This window comes from Etheostoma spectabile, chromosome 17 (assembly GCF_008692095.1).
Source record: "Etheostoma spectabile isolate EspeVRDwgs_2016 chromosome 17, UIUC_Espe_1.0, whole genome shotgun sequence".
NCBI classification, from domain to species: Eukaryota; Metazoa; Chordata; class Actinopteri; order Perciformes; family Percidae; genus Etheostoma; species Etheostoma spectabile.
In genome coordinates, this window is record NC_045749.1 from 16819357 (window position 1) to 16836466 (window position 17110).

Consider the following 17110-nt stretch of genomic DNA (forward strand, 5'->3'; position numbering starts at 1 on the left):
TGGACAGCTGCTTTTAATCCTTTGCAAGGCAACTAAAAAAAAACAGAAAAAACTGCATTTCCACTTCTAATTAGCAGCCAGATCACCAGAAGGACAATAAAAGGCCAATCTGAACTGTGCTCATCTGGATTGGACATGAAGAAGTTGTTTTATTCGTGTATGAGAACGGACCTTTGCATTGAGCCCCTGGGTCTGTGCTACATGGTCCTGGTAGCTGGCCTGCATACGGGCTTGCAGGGCAATCATTTCTTGCTCCCTCTTACTCAGCTGGGAACTCAGCCTCGTTTCCACACTGGCAACCTTGGACTTCTCAGCAGACAGCTCCTAAAAACACACACAGCACAGTCAGAAGGCAGATTTAGATTCATTGGAATACGTTTGTGGCCAAAGAACCATTTCAGATACCCTGGCTTTATTCTGTAGTGCATAATAACATTTGTATCCAAAACTTGGTTTGGGACAAGAACAATTCAAAAGTTATAATTGTAAAAAAAGAAAGAAAATTCTGTAAAATTTGGTGCAACCTTTTCATGTACTGCCACCCAAAGGCTGACATAGATAATACTTGACATACTAAACATTGAAATTGAGACAAAGAGGACTGCAATCCAAAATGTCAGTACACGTTCAGAGAATTAACCCATTCAATTTAAGTAACATGGCTTTTTCAGGCCAAACTACACCCTTTTCCTCACTACTTAAAAGGATTGAAGAATAGCAAAGATTTTCATCCATCCAACAATTTTCTTGTCTAATATGGCTTCCAGCATGGCTGTAGACCCTTGCACGTCTCACCTTGGTGAGTTCTCTGAGACGATTCTTTGCTGCAGTAGCATCCTCTTGTTCTAAGGCCAGCTGTTTCTCTCGCTCTTCCAGTTGTTTCTTCAGCATGGCTACTGGGTCTCCTTTCTGAGAGGCCTGAAAACGCAGGTACACAGAAAGACAGCAACAATGAATTGGATCTCCCTTCAAGTCTCACATGCAGTCAGTGAACTATGAAGTGCCTGCACACCCCAGCAGGATTAACACATATTTTTCCTTTTAAAACTAACTGCATGGTCCATTACCATATGCCAGGTGTCCTGAATGATGCCAACTTTCTCAGACAGGATCTCGATGAGCCTATGGGCCTCTCCCTCACTGAACACCATGCTACTGATGGTGGACACCAGAGCCTTGTAGGGCAGGTACAGAGGAGCATCAGCAGAATCCACTGCTGCCACTAAAAGAGGCAAAGACAAAACATGTCAATGACACACAATAACACAGTGGGATAGAATAAGGATTTCAGGGTTATTTCAGGTTTAAAACTAAAAAGCCAACAGTTTTACAGCTCATTAGGTTGTCACAGTGAAGTCCAAATTCCCACACTGCCCCAGGAAAAGGACAAGGTAGCGACTTGTCCTTTGGGTTTGGGGCCCTGGGCAGCTGGGGATGGCAAAATGATGGGGCACTGTGGCACCAGGCGGAGACAAGCCTCCGGCAAGGGAGAACCCTACTCCCTCTTCCTACCCATTGTCAGGGCACTGAGAGCCTTTGTCAGCTAACAAAACAGGGCAGTGGTGTTTGGACAAGCTGGCGTGCTCTATGCCCTCCAGAGCTGAGTGCCAGACATTACCCACTACTGCCACTGGCCCTACTTTCCACGGGTACACAGCTAGAAGTTCATCAGTACTGACAGGGTATTACTGCCGTAGATTGTGAGTGTATGTACGTGCGACTCAACTGTACCGACATGCCCCCAATCCACCTCGAAAAACATTCAAGTCTGAGTATTATCACCAGTGTTATGGCTAATCTAGTTCCTGTCTTGACAAACATTTCCACTTCCAAGGAGAAGGCTAATTTTTTTTAACAATGAAAGTGTAACAACATATTGATAATACTGCAGTGGCTGTGATCCTTGATGTGCAGAGAAGAGTTTGTGGGCAAGAGTAGTTTTGTAGAGACTGGCAGAAGCACACGTCGAGCAAAACAGCAGTCCTTGAAGATTTCTTCGATTACACCATTACTGGTTTACCAGGAAAAGACATCTGGCAGTGGGCTTAGCCAAGACCAAACAGGTATCTTTTAAAATAAAGAAATACCCAATTTTTTTTTTTTTTTTATATTCCCACAAATCAGAGTATATTTATAACAGTGATGGAAATTTGAAATACGGACAGTTACCAAGCACCTAAAGATAGCATAACAGCTGGTGATTTTGGCATAGTGGCCACACTCAAAACTGCAGGTTAGGTAATACCCTTCACAGCCTTGGTCATCACACTACACACAGAATTCAGAGAACATCTGTAGATTTCAGCATTTTGTTTAGGTGCATTATAGATATCATATGTTATTTATTTCCTAAAATAAGTCCAACCCACCCTGGAAACGAGCCTCCCCTCTGGCATCACCAGGACCAAAACCTTACACCACAAGAACAGTTTCTTCCTGACTTGGGGGGCCCAGGACCCCCACTGAGTCTCTGACAGACTCTCAGCCCCCCCCCGCACCACACGTTACACTGACACACATCCTGGACTATTACCTCTGAACAAAGCACATATTATACATACACACATTGAACTTTTTCACATGACCTGATCAATATTTTTTTCACAACTTGTACTAAACCGTGTAGCCTTCCTTCTTTGCCTTTCTAAAAACAATTATAATGTACATATTTGTTACTTTGATTGGGCATTTTTTGCATAATTTTTATTGTCTGATATCTAATCTGTATTTATGTTCTTGACTGTAGCAGTCTTTGCCTTGTTTAGTACCTACCAAATATACAGAGGCCAAACATGTTTGATAATAACTAGGTTTATGATTACAAAATATAAATGTATTACATCCCTGAAACATATCTGCTTACCAGACTCAGTCTTTTTCTTGGAGGCCTTCTTCTTGGGCTCTTGTACTTTTTGTGCAACAGCAGGAGCCTGCTGAGATCCCACTGGGGTCACTGCCATCACTGGGACGTCTTTAGTGACAGCTTCCAGCACTGGGGCAGTCTTGGATGGAGCAGGTGAAGACTTGGCAGGGGCTGCAGCAGCTTTGGCTGGCGCGGGGGCAACTTTGGCTGGCGCAGGGGCAGTTTTGGCTGGCGCAGGGGCAGTTTTGGCTAGCGCAGGGGCAGCTTTGGCTGGCGCAGGGGCGATCTTGGGTGGGGCAGATGAAGAGGATGGGGCGGTTGCTTTAGTCGGGGCAGACACGGGGGCCTGGGTTAATGCTGGGGCTGCGGAGGACTTGACTGGTGCAGGAGCAGCCACAACTGGGGCCGTTTGGGTAGAGGCTGGCTCCACCTTAGCCACCTTCTTCTTCTTTTTCTCTTTAGGTGAGGGTGAAGGTGAGGGATCAGAAAGAGCAGGGCTTGGTTCAGCTGCAATCTTTGGTTGGGTGACTGCTGGTGCTGCAGTTGGTTTAACCTCAAAAGCAGGGACGGGTTCTGGGGCAGGGGCAGGGGCAGCAGCTACAACTGGAGCAGCAGCAGGCTCAATGACTGCCTCAACTTCATCGTCCTCTTGAAATTTTTCCGGCTCTGGGATCTTTCCATTGGGCTTTTCTTCTTTCTTTTTGCCACGGCCCTTCTTCTCGGAGACCTTGTCCTTCTTCTTTTTGTCGGAGCGAGACTGTATTTTGCCCAACTCCCTACGTTGTTTAGCCAGGGCCTCCTCATAAGAGGTCTCCTTCATGGAGAAGGAGGAGACAAGAGCAATCCCGATAGCAGAGATCACCATGAATCCACCAAATACCATTATCCCAAGGGTCTGGGGGTCATAGATATCCATTGTTGAATTTCAGTTGACCTAAAAAGAAAGTGACTTGTAAATACAGTTAAATAAAACAATTGCATGCTCTGGAAAACCAAAGACCAGGGATTTCTAATGAGGGGAAAAGAAGTCCATCTAACAGTTCATTTGATGCATTAGAATTGTGAATATGGATATGGTATCTAGAGAACAACATTTCCCCTCAAAGACCTCAAGGTGTCACTGTTGTCCCCTTAAACCTTTGCTTCGGGGCTGGTTGCTTAATGAAGACCAGCACATCTTATCAGCAAACTGTGTGACAAATAGCAGCTGCTCAGAACCCATTTGCCATACAGCCTTCCACCTTAGGCGAAACACATGTGTTCATGCAGCTCAAATTCACTCTCATAGAGTAATCTCATACACTGACTGGGTCGTTTTGGAAGACCAGTACTGAGCTTTCTGAGTTACAAACGAGCAGTGATACAAACTAAGCCAAAAGGGAACTACAATTAAATATCAGCACCAGACTAAGATATATCCTCCCCTCAAACATACAATAACGGTTTTAATGTTGGTGCGCTTTACAAAATATATATGAAAATGTATTATTACTCATAAGAAGAAAGCCCAATTATTTTGGTTGTATTATATATCCAGAAATACAGGAAAAAATGTTTTTGGAAACAAAATCAGAGTAAGTGTGCAGAGTAAGTATGATTGTATGGAGATTATTTTATTTGAGGCCAGGTTAGCTCAGTTGGTAGAGCAGGCGCGCGTATTGAGGTTTCGGCGCAACAGCCGCGGGATCGACTCCGACCTGCGGCCCTTTGCTGCCTCCCCTTTCATGTCTTCGTCTGTCCTGTGAAAATAAGGGCCTAAAAACCTTTAAAAATAGATATTTTATTTGCATATACAAACATCATTCAACCATTGACAATGAGTTATGGAAAGGTTACTAGATCCTGTGTAGGCTAATTTCCAGAACAGCTATTACACAAACATATGTGCTAAAATGATCAGTGCTATTATGGAGTGATTTGCACGTGTGAAAGGTGCATAAGGCAAATCAATTACACTTTAACCCTTGTGTTGTCTTCCCGTTGACCTGCAACTTTGTGTTTTTCTGGGTTGAAATTTCATCAGTTTGTTGTTCTTTTTCTACACTTTTCTCAACGGTTTTGTCTATTTTATTCCAATTTTTTGTCACTTTTTTGAAGTTTTTTTAACTATGTTTTAGTCAATTTTTTAACAATTTCTTTGTTGATTTTCCCAATGTTTTTGATGTTTTTTTTGTCACTTTTTTTCAGCATTTAAAAAATATTGTTTTTGTTGATTTTTTTTCCTGCTTTTTTGTAGATTTTTTTCAACATTTGTCACTTTTTTTTCTTTTCTGACATAGAAAGTTTTAGGAAACCGGTCAAATTTGACCCGAGGACAACACAAGGGTTAAAACAACCTAAATAAGAACGTATAGCAGAGAACAAAACCCAAACCATGGAGGCAAAAAAGGGTTTGGGGCAAAAAGTACATTAGCACTTCCAGCAGCTGGCTGGTGGTTTGTGTTCATTTCCTGCCCTGTAAAATAAGGAAAGAAAACCCAATCCCTTAAAGAATCTTTCAACTATCCCTTTAAGGCTCTTGGGAGGCTCTTGTCACAAACCAGAATGTTTAGCCTGCAGGGAAGGAAAGATGGCTGAGGGTAGATAGCAGCTTTAAGGACACTAAAACCCTTTCTTTGATTTAGTCGGGCAGCGCGGTCATATCCTTGTTTATATAATGGAAGCTACCACAACATAGAATACATAAATGCTTTACCGATTTCAAACATTGTGACATTGTAGAGGGAAACTACTGCACGACTTTAGAGTCCAGAGTCCCTGTTCATTGTTGGGTCGAATAGCAAGAAGAAAAGGTAAGTTTGTCCTGCCTCCATATCTCATCTGGTGTCACACGTCAGCGCATCTCCTCTCAGACTAAACTAAAACACAGACTTCAACAAAAAAAAAAGACTCGGCGAGACTTTCTGAAAATAAAAAGTGCATCTGAAGGTCCAGAAGTAATATGAATACGATGAAACTTACTACGGTGTAACAGTTACATGCTACATTATAGCCTATGCATCTTAAAAAAAAAAAATAAAAAAAAAAAATCTGGCTTTCATTCATGGCCAATGGAATACCTACAAGGGGTGCATTACCTACATGAATTCAGCTAAAATATGTAAATGCATACATTTGTCCCCCCTTAAAGACAGTACTTGTCTTTCATTACTTTTAGTTTCCGACCTAGTGTGCGAATGAGAACCATTCTGGCACACTTTACACAAACGTAACGTTACTTTAGCACAAACGCATCGACTTCCTAAATAGCTAATTACAGGATAATTTTAATATCATACGAAAATTAAAATTACAACACTGAGAGAGCACAAATAAAAGGCCTCGGAGATGTATGAAACAATAAAGAGACGTATTGCTATCCATTCAATAGTAAGTGCCATTAAAACAAAGAGTGTGTAATCCTATAAAAAATGTTTTTGTTTTAATGTCAAATGCTTTCAATCATTACTTGTGCTGTATTGTAGCTAACAATATGAATGCTATCGTCAAGCACATAAATGGTATAAAGTGTCGGTTTACGACGGTTTAATAAAACTGTAAATAAATTAGCTAGTGGGGGTGGGAAATCTAAAATTGTTTTAGATAACTTTAGTCGGCTGTCTTTTTGTCCTACTAGTTGGCTCAGAAGTTAGCAGTAGATAGCTTCCCAAGCTAGCTGGCTCAAATGAATTAAAAAATTCCAAGAGTCCCACATTCAACGTTACCTCGTTGGTGATGTAGCTACGTGTGCTTGCTTCCAATGGAATGGAGAGAGGGCGAAAAGCTTTGAGTTGTAACTGTCAATTGAAGTGACTTCTGTGCAAATAAGCCACCTATTTATCCAGCTATCTAGCTAACTAGCTTTTTCCAGTACTCTCCCCCCTCACTCCGCTGGAGAATCCGTGATCTGTGCTGTGAAGTCGTGGCACTTCGAGCTGGCTAGACGAGCTGGCCCCATGCCCCAGATAGCTGCCATAAATCTAGAAAGCTTCCGATTGGCTGGAATACACTGAAGCCGGAAATGAGCATGCTGGGAGTTGTAGTCTTCTATAGTCATAAAGAGTCGTCTAGTTAAAGTGTTGGGTAACAAAGTACGTTTACTCAAGAATAGTGCTATCGTTTATCTTTTTAAGTAGGCTACCGACTTTTTTTTAGCCATTCGAGACGTCATACGTTCCAAAGAGAAGACCGCGGTTTTTTTTTTAACTCAATGTAGGCCTATACAGTTAACAGTATTAGTTTTGTTTGCAAAAAACAGAGTTCCCCCTTTGGTTTCCCCATGGCTGTTAAAATCATAGTATTCTGAACTATATGGATAAGTGTCAGCCTTTTCTGTTTATGTTCTTCTTTGAGTATATGATGTTTATACTGAGCGGAAAGCCTATGTTTTGTTGTGGTTGCACCATTCCATCATATTGAAATAATCGAGATATCTTGTGCATAGATATATCCAAATATACCCAAAATTCATCCTGACACCTTTGGTGTTTTTGTAAATTTTGGTTTCTATATATAATTGAAATTTTTTTCCAACCAAACTATTCTTTATCTTTGATGCATAAATACCCGTAGGCTACTGCTGGGACATTAGTCCAATTATCTCTACTACTACTTTACTACCCTATCATTTGTTGAAAGCAGGACTTCTACTTTTATTTATGTATTTTTCTTCTAGATAGACCAGAGCATTAGGGTCATTTCACATCCAGAAGTCTTTTAAGAAATACAACAGGCCTCACTGAAACGATCATTAGCCACACCTAAATTTGGGAAAGGTTACCTTCAAGTTGCAGGATAACATTGTTGGTACTAGTGACACTTTAGTTCTGAAAGTCCTTCTGGGAAGTCTTATTTACCACACCCTACATAAAAATAGCACATGGGGATTATATGTATCGTATTAATGTGATGCATCAAAACAACGTGATCACACGTTTAACTGTCAATAGAATGTAGCTCCTCTGCAGTAATGATGGAACATTTCTCTGTCCACACCCCGGATCACTCCTTTGAAAACTGTTTTCATAGGAAATCTTGATACAACATCTCCTCAAACTGCTTAATAAAACAGTTTAAGTTCAAGAACTTGTTGCTCATGTCCTCAGTACTTGCTTGCATAAACTGCTGTAAAAAAACAAGATCGGTCACTCTCAAAGTGTTTCTGTTGTGTGATGAAACTAAATTCTTGTCTTGTTGGTCTATACATGTGAAATTTTCAGAATTTGAGATTGTGTTTGTATTGTGTGCATGAAAGCAACAGGCTGCCTGAGCAGGGCAGGGCACACTGACATAGAAAAGGTTTGGCCTCTGATCCTTTGAACTTTTTAGTATTGTATTATTGAAGGAAGAAAATACTCACAAGAGAAAAAAAAGATTATAGAGATCTGTACCTGTATGCAAATGTTACCTAATGAGCACTAGGAAGAAACATCTTGTTCTCTTTCATTAAGGAAGCAAAGACAGTTCTGTTACATCACCAAGTCTGGCAGGTGCACTTTTTTAAAGTGAGTCCCTTCAGAGGACGTGGTTTCTATCTGAGTAGGCCTTCATGCTTCATGCCTCCAGTCCTGCTCCAAGGCTTCCGTCTGCATTCATCATGACCTTTCAGTTGAACAGTATAGAGCAGTGGGAAGTGAGGCAGGTGCTTTCACACACTCAGTCAACTTAAGTAAGACGTTGGTTCTTTGCAGGTCATGTATCCGTGACCTCAGCAAGTGGTAAAAGACTCAGAAACATCTATATTTCGGGACATAACAGCATGAAAAAGTACATCTGAACTGACTTTCCTTCCTATTCTTTGCTGTGTCCTTTAGATAAGAGTGTGTGTGATTGAGGATTCTGAAAGATTTGGGATCATAAAGATGGTGCTGTATTAGCTATTATTATCCAATCACTGATAAGGTTTACAAAAGCTCTGAAAATGTACAAAATCTTACTCATCATACATTTTGAGCCCGCAAATGATCCAAGCGTGCCCACAGGGAGATAAAGAAACTCATAAAGTCAGCATAATAAGTCTTTGAAGCAGGCAGATTTAATCTTTTACACCAGTGCAGACAAGTTTTATTTCTGCTATTAGAGAAAGAACTGGGGGAAATTCTTTATCATAATACCGCGGCTATACAAAAGGAACATGAATAAGACTAAATTTAGCACTGATACTTCTGTTTCACTCTGATATACTCAGATCAGTAACTCTAAGGGAAATAAGCCCTCTATACTGTAAGTATATGACAAGACTACGGCAACTTAAAACACCTTGTATTACTAATTTCTCTTTATGTTCTCTACAAAAAAGAGGTCTTGTTCTTTGGATACATCATAGCAATTATATTATGACACGCTTTAAAAGCCTACTTAATCTACACTTTGTGTAGTCTATTGTATTCTGTATTCTTGTATTGTACTGACTGAGAAACTGTACGTAATTTTGCACAGGTTGTTGTTGCAAATGAGAATCTGTGCACACAGGCCTACCTGGTTAAATTAAGATTTAATAAAAAAAAAAAAAGTTAACTTTGATCTGATCCCAGTTGGCAAACTAACTTGTTTGCACTGATAATGTGTTATGAGCTCATTGGCTCTAGTGTTTTCATCCAATCAGTGAACTGACCAAAAAAGGAGATGTCAATATTGACAAATCCATTATGGGCAGGTACAGTTTATTCTGTTATGCACAATTGCACGTACTAGTTACAACTTTCCTTTCGCCACGTCTCTTTTAGGTGTAACCTTTCACTGCTGTATGTCAGTAATGCAAAAAATGATTGCTTTAAAAAAAGAACTTGATAGATAGAAGCATCATAGGCAAAGATATTTATCTCAATAGAGTTTCACATGGGCTGTAGTGTAACTGCAGATTATTTAAGTCATGTTGCTAAGTGCTATTAATGAAGTAAGACATAAACTGTGCATTTTGTTGGTGGCGATTCCCATGAGCATTCTGGTATTTCCTCAAAGCTTACCTAATACACCACACAGTCCCGTCCACTGTGGTCAATGGATTTAACACAAACATGCACACAGCTGTTTAACTGAGTGGAAACGGGATACAGTGGCTAGACAGATACTGCCATCTAGTGCTATGATAGGGCACTCCCATGCAACAGAAAGCGGTTTGTATTTTTGCTTTAAAATAAGACAAATATAGAATGGCACATATCAATCATGGGAAAGTAGGATTTATTCAATGCCATTATTACAAATGTATAAAAATGCTAATGTTCTGTAAGAAAAGCATAATGCAAAGGAATTCACACAGGTGGAATCCATTAGAAATACATTCAATTTCTTAAAAAACTATAATGCATTTTAACACTCCACTGAGCCTGGTCATGGGCCATATTCTTAGTGCATCTTTTTCATAACTGCTTTAAATAAACAAATTTAGGGGATCTGGTAAATATATCAGGTCTGATACATAGACCATTAATTGCAAAGAGGAATTTGGGGCAAAATAAGGAAAAACCACAACATATACACACTGAAACGTGAATAGGCAGAGTTGGTTAGGGGGAAGAAGCTGTTGAGAACATGATACATGTAGTGCAGGGATATTGCAAATAAAAACAAAATGCAGACAAAATGCTAGATGCTCAAATAGCTTACGGTTTGACTTATCCTCCTCACTAATCTCTTCATTAAATCTTGCGTAACTGATGTGCAACTTTGATAAATGTGGAATCTGAGGTCGCTTCTCACAAAGAAAAATGATCCAACTCCCAACATTGGAGGTGAAGTGCCGCTATTTTAGAACACTGGCAGATGATCTGTCTTGTCTTAGTCAGTCATAAGTTTTCCGTACTAACGGTTGGTTTGGTATGCCAGGAATGCAAAGCATGAGGGTGTTTTTTTCATGCACTAGTTTTGCTTCTGTAAAACTGTTCCATTAGCAAACAAAAAAGTCCCAACAGAATAAGTATTTGAATCATAAAGCTTAGGTTATGAGAAATAAAAAAAACATTTAAAAAAAAAAAACACGAGAGAAGAACTTAGAGCCAGAATTTATGGTGGCAAAAATATGATTATAAAGGCAAGATTTGTACTAAGTGCATAATGTAAAAATTGAGAAAACAAGAAATTAGGAAAATTAAAGAGAAATCACCTCTATTGGTGCTGCAAAGAATGGAAGACCTGCATGTTGGCAGCCTAGTTCTCTGGAGGCATTCACATCGGGTTAGACTTCCATAAATAATGGAGAAGGATGGACCAGAGGACGGGGACTCTGTAAACATGAAGACATTCTGCTTACAAGACACTTGGTCTCGTGCAGGGTTTCAAAGTGGCAGCAGACCCATGGGTGCAGAGATAGGGCTTGGATTCATGTTCATGCAAGGTCCCAGGGAAGCCAGGTTTCCATTTGTTTTCTATGACGGGTCACTTGGTGATGGTAAAACAGAAATAATGTGAATACTTGTTGTCAGATGCTCTTGAGCAGGTCAATACATCCCTGCAATAGAGTCACATTGTTCTGTGGAGACAGGAGAACACAGTGTTAATACTCCTGATGAATGGAGCCTGTTATGTTCTGTTCTAAGTCATGAGGACAGCCAATACCTCACCAAATAAAACATTTAAATGCACACTTGTATCCCAGTATTAGGGTTGGAGTATCCCATCTAATATGTTTGCAAGTGTAGACAACATCTCTTACTTTTGGAAACCTGAACAGATCATTACACTCATTTTAAGAAAAACCAAATAAGCCTGCTGGGCGATTATATAAAAAGAAACAGGGAGACTGTGCATATTAAACACCATCACCTTGACACAGAGAACTCAACAATAAGGTTCTAACGTGTATTAACATCACGATGAGCAAAAATCACATAGAACAGACTCAGTGAAATGAGGTTAGGATGAGGCTGCAAAGACAGTGGTCATAAACCTGAATAATACTAGAATCGGGTATAGAAGGATTTGGGTAATAGGGACAGTGAAAAGGATCAAACACATTTGTACATCATTATGTCTCTTGGGGCATTCAAGAATAAGTTTATTCACTCAGCATAAAGAAGTGTAAATAATGAAATGCACCATGAAGAAACTGGAGGTGTATTTTATTTCTAAATAGTCACTTTAATGTTTTGTTTTCTACAAATGACTAACTGTTGAATCCAAATTAAACCAGTGCTGACCAGATAAACTGCTTTTTCACATTAATGATTTCACATTAATGATTATATTAGTTTTTTTTATATGTATTAAATTTGATGATATTTCATGATGATGATTAAGATATTTCTGCTGATGATGTAAACTGCAGGTGCATGTGAGATAAATGAATGGCACTATGGCGGTGTATTCGTAAATGGATTGTTAAACTTAAATTTACATAATATTATAGACACAAAGTGTATGTGCCTACAGGAATGTTATACATTTAATTTTTCATTTGTGTAAAAAGGGGTCAGCTGTATTGTGCTTACCTTGGCATGTTTTATCTCCAGCTCAGCCATCTCTATGAGGTTCTTCCTGAAGGCCACGACACGCCTTCCCTTGAAACTGGTGAGTTCTATGAGGATAACAGTGTCCAGTTAACCGAGAGCACGTATACACACACAAAGAAGAAATGAGCCTGCATCTCTTCTGCAAGGATGCACAAACCTTTCTTCCCAGACTCTGAGAGCTTGTCAAATTTCTGCAGGCACTGCTGCTGGTGCTCTTCTGCCTGGGGAATGTCCTTGCTCTTCAGACGAGCCTTGTCCAAAGCCTTGTTAGAGTTCTCGTAGTCAACTAAAGCCCGGGCTCGCCTATACAGAAGGTCCTGACATGTTCCATATAGTTCAACATGACATATAAAAGAATGAAAAGAAAGAAAGAAATAAAGAAAGAGATGGATAATTTGCCTTCATTTGGAAAATACTGAGCAATCCAAATCCAAAAATCTAATTTCATGTTTCAAAAAGACAATGATCTGAATGACGTGCAGAACACTAAATGATCGTTCCCGGGAAATACATGCACTTCTGTTGTGTATAAGATTGTTTCTTGCTGTTTCTCAAAGGCAATTAATTTAATTTAAATAAATACTAAATTAGTGCATACGATGAATACAATAAATAAAATCTCTAATCCCACGTTGAGTGGAAGATGACTTCCTTCCCTTAACCCACAAATCTTCATTCAGATTTACTTATAAAAGACAAAGAGGATTACTGCTGAAGCTCTGATCAGTGACAAATAGCACAGAGGGTTTGTTAATTAAAACGACTCTGTCTGGGTTGAATGGGTTGCATAAAGTGTTCATAAATGTTGTGAATCTGTGTATGTTGTATGAAGGCAGAAGGTAAACATGTCTCACCTTGGCAGCCTGAATGTCTCTCATGTAATATCTCAGCAGCTCTGTGAGTTTCAGCTCCTGGTCAGATGCTACTCTTCCCTCCACTTTCTGCAGGGACACAAATAAAAGATATATGGTAGCTACCACAACGTATGTATAAATCCGAACAAATATTTACAAAAGGTCTCTCTGCATGTTGGTAACTAAAGTTCTACTTACTCTGAGCTTCTCAAACAAGTCAGACAACTTCTCCAGATGCCTAATAAAACAAGTAAAGCCATAACATGGAAAATAGTGCAACTACGTCTTTGCTAATGTGATTTCATACGATTAGCATGGAAATATGATCACAATCCCGCTTTTGGAAATCAACCATACAAGCACTGATTTGTTGAACTCACTTTTTATTTGCTGTGCTATCATCAGCAGAGAGGCTGTTCAGAGTGGCAGAGATGTGAATGTAATCATCCGCAATATCTGTAATAACAGAAATTAGCAATCAAAACAAAACAAATCCCAAATACAAATTCTTTAATTCTACTCATCTGAATCTCGTACTTTTGTGTGAGCGAGTCATTTTCTCTGCTTTGGCAGTGGAATCTTTTATCTTGCTGTAGTAGTCAAGCAGGAATGTCTTCTCCTGCTCAAAAAAGTCATCCACTTCCTGTGTAGGACAGAGATACAAAAAGGTATTTGGGGATATGGCTACTACGACATTGGGTCTGGAATGGTGTCATGCTTGTAATGTAAGCAGATTGTGCATGAGCCTCACCTTTATTCCTGAGATAAGGACCTCATCAGCTGACTTCACCATGTTTTTAAAGAATCCTCCAAACATTTCCTTGGCATTCTTTCTTCTCACAGTGAGCTAAAATGACAGAGTTTAGAAAGGATACATTTTAAATCTATGAGAGCCAAATTATTTATTGTTAAAGCTTATTATATGTTGTGGTGGGAACTGAGTAGGGACTGAAGTAAGGTTTGTGATTGTACCAATAGTTCTAAGTTTTGCATCATTATGTGTCACCATATGGTCCACGAAGAAATGTGCCCTATGCGGTTTTAGCCAGACTAGTACCTAGGTATGTAAAGACTGTAACTAAGCTCCGTTAAACACCACAGCGACCGACTGCACAGCATAACTGCTGATCACAGCAGGATGTAAGCCATGTGTCACAAGTCTCCAGTAAATTTGACTTCCTCTTTTCCAACTGACAACTCAGGAAAGGAAGTCAGCATTATGGGGAACTCACATCCTGGTCATACTCTAAGAAAATCTGGAAGTTTCTGTCTTTGCTTAAATTGGGGTGAGAGGACAATCTCTGCAGGAAGACTTCATGCACTTGGACAGTTTTCTTGAACACAGCCAGGTACTCACTGAAAAAAAAACAAAAAAAACAGACATAGCAAGAAGATGCTTTTGTATAAAAATATGTCACTGACTTTTGGAAAGGTTCTTACATGACACCGTCTAAAGAATACAAAGCAATCAATGGTGTTTTGTTTGAGTGTCACACTCACGCCTCCAGCTCTTGTTTCATTTTAGTGTACTCCTCCTTGGTCATAGTGGCTTCACCTTCCCCCAGTTTGTGCATCTTCTCTCTTGGGCTCTCAAAGTCAGGCTTTGGGGGCGCTGGAGGAATCTATGAAAGATGAAGCAAGAAAGAAAATACTTTCCATGACAGGTTAAATATATAGGTTTTGTAAAAACTATTTTCCGAGAAGTTTAATTCTTGAATTACACATAATAACAAAAAACCTTTGAGTCTGTGTTTAAATGTCTCTTTTGTTCATTGAGTACACTTTGCCAAAAACAAATAGTGACAGCCTCTGCCCAATTATAAGAGTCATGTCTGCAAATAGTCCAACTTACTATTAGGCCAGCATAGTCCTCTGTCTCAACCAGAGTGTCATGTAGCCAAATGAAATCTTCATGTTGCCTGGGAACGGAGAAGTCTGGCTTCTGGAAAGAGCTGAGTGTAGTCTGGGAAAAAACTTTGTTAAATAGTATTTTGGAAAGAACACTTTCAACATATCAGCAAATACCCAAGGTTAGGAGTAAGTTTATGCGTTGGGGTTAGGGCTGGTTATCACCATACTTCCCGTTGATTCCGATTCACAAGGTCCTGAATCTATTACATTTACGGTTCAATTCAATATCAATTTGGTTAGGGAAATGTCAGTTATAAAACCAATTTAGCTTGGATATAAAAACGATTCTCAGAGAATTTTAAAAATTGTAATTGAACAAGCAAGAAGTAACCCTCAAATCGTTTTAGTTTACATTCAGAATTGGCCCCCAAAAAGTTTGTTTAAACGTACTTTTTACTCAACAGGTCTAACATGACAGTCATTGATAAGGCATATATTAAAAGATTTAATTTGTATTATTTTATTTTTTTTACCTTTGTATGGACAGTAAACTTGACTTTGTCCCTTTCACAGAGTGCATCAGGAATGTCAATGAGAAGAGAGGCATCATGGTTTAGATCCACAGACACAGAGCGCATCTAAGGAGACAGAAAACACCAAGCTTATCCAAAAGAATGTAGCTGGCCAGGTGACGTTATGGGTACTCACACAAACTATCACTTGCCCTGTACAATTGGCATTTTACTTTGTTTATGGACACTTTAAAGAAATGTTCAACAAGTTTCTTGTCTGATCATCATTCATGCATAATGCCACTTCAAAATCATTCTTCCATGAGTTTAGAGCTTGAAGTGTCTGGGTGGTGTTGGGTAAAAGGTTTGGAGGCAGTTGGCAGTTTGGATCTTACAGTATGCACAGACTCTAGTCCTGCTATTGCTGAAGGCCTGGTTCCCCACCCTTGTTGATGTGTCATATTATGGCATAAGAGGAAGCATAGTGTTTACTATTTACACTACCTTGCACTCAGTTGTCAGTGTAATAGGTACACCCAACATCACAAAGGATATAATGTTCAGTTTAGTTTTTAACTGTTTTACAGGTGTTGATTCCACTTCGCGGCCATTTTATGGTGGAATTTGTGGTTTAACATTATATAATTAATATAAATGGGGGGGGGGGGCAAATTGTTAGAAACTTCTCGCCATATAACACAATTCAACAGCACCACAATCTAACGTTACATCCTCCAAATTGACTATTAAGTTGAATTAACACCTTTCAAAAACAAAACCTGCAAGATGAAATCAAGACAGCCATGATAAAGTTAAGACACCTGTCCGAATGCTAATTGTTTTAGCTACACCTCCACAGAGTTATCACAGCGTTCAGCCCAGCTGTGAAAAACAGTCAAAACACAGTAGAAGAGATAAATGAATGCTTACAGTATAACGTTATACCACTTTTACGTTACTTGTTGTAATGAACAATAAGCGTTAACCTTTGCATGTTTTAACACTTTCCGTATGTTAAGTTTAATTGGCAAACAGCACTTTCGCCCTTGCATAAATGCAATTTGACACCAATGAACGATACCCACTTCTTGCTAAAAAGCTCGCTAGCTTTAGCCAAAGGCTAGCGTTATGCAGACAGAAAACAACACGTTAGCCGCAATAACTTAACGTTAGCTAGCTACCTGAATGCTAACGTTGCCAGGTCTGACCGTTGGTGCAGACCTTTTATATTCCAAGACCCATTTAACTTACCTTTTCTTTATTACTTTCGTCTATGGTGGATGTCATGATGGGACTGAAATCGGCAGAAGGAAAAGAACAGGCCAACAACCCAAATAACAAAACTATATGCAGGAAGCTCTCCCTCTGCTTGCTGGTTAGCTGCCTGAGCTGTCAAACCGTTTTTTTTTTTTCTTTCCAAAATTGCTCCCCATCACATGCCCCATCCTGATGACGAAAGCTTAAATCCCGCCTTTAAATACATTTAATTGGACAACTTCGAATTTGGAAATGCTACTATTGGCGTTTATCCAAATCACTCATACCACGTTTATATGCATGTTGTTTCATAGAAAGGCTCCTCGATAACTTCTTTATACAAAC

At 39.5% G+C, this 17110-nt stretch overlaps 2 protein-coding genes across 9 annotated transcripts in view; both read right to left on the reverse strand.

Annotated features, from left to right (window-relative positions):
• Nucleotides 1-6830, reverse strand: part of rrbp1a (ribosome binding protein 1a) — a 14733-nt gene extending 7903 nt beyond the window's left edge. For all 8 annotated transcript variants that reach the window (XM_032542097.1, XM_032542100.1, XM_032542094.1 and 5 more), the window contains exons 1-5: nt 6568-6830; nt 2864-3797; nt 1068-1222; nt 796-918; nt 172-324 (exon numbers count right to left, since the gene is read on the reverse strand). In XM_032542097.1, the coding sequence (XP_032397988.1) occupies nt 172-324; nt 796-918; nt 1068-1222; nt 2864-3779 (1347 nt within the window). In that variant the 5' untranslated portion in view covers nt 3780-3797; nt 6568-6830. The remainder of the gene's footprint in view (nt 1-171; nt 325-795; nt 919-1067; nt 1223-2863; nt 3798-6567) is intronic.
• Nucleotides 6831-10007: 3177 nt separating this feature from the next.
• On the reverse strand, nt 10008-17031 carry snx5 (sorting nexin 5). The gene is made up of 13 exons (XM_032542106.1): nt 16760-17031; nt 15530-15634; nt 14998-15108; nt 14646-14767; nt 14378-14501; nt 13897-13992; nt 13683-13788; nt 13526-13601; nt 13344-13383; nt 13146-13232; nt 12449-12608; nt 12271-12356; nt 10008-11312 (listed from the first exon to the last, which is right to left on the reverse strand). Exons 1-13 carry the CDS (start codon nt 16793-16795, stop codon nt 11262-11264), a joined length of 1200 nt encoding a protein of 399 aa, XP_032397997.1. The 5' UTR covers nt 16796-17031; the 3' UTR covers nt 10008-11261.
• Between the last annotated feature and the right edge of the window lie 79 nt (nt 17032-17110).

Bases quoted from the DNA above. Each gene is read 5' to 3' on its own strand.
- snx5 (XM_032542106.1), bottom strand. From the start codon at position 16,795: ATGACATCCACCATAGACGAAAGTAATAAAGAAAAG. The intron at 14,502-14,645 runs GTGAGTGTGACA...TTTTTTTTTCAG, and splicing joins ATGAAACAAGAGCTGGAGGC to TGAGTACCTGGCTGTGTTCA. The intron at 12,357-12,448 runs GTTTGTGCATCC...TTATCCTCATAG, and splicing joins CTCAGAGTCTGGGAAGAAAG to AACTCACCAGTTTCAAGGGA.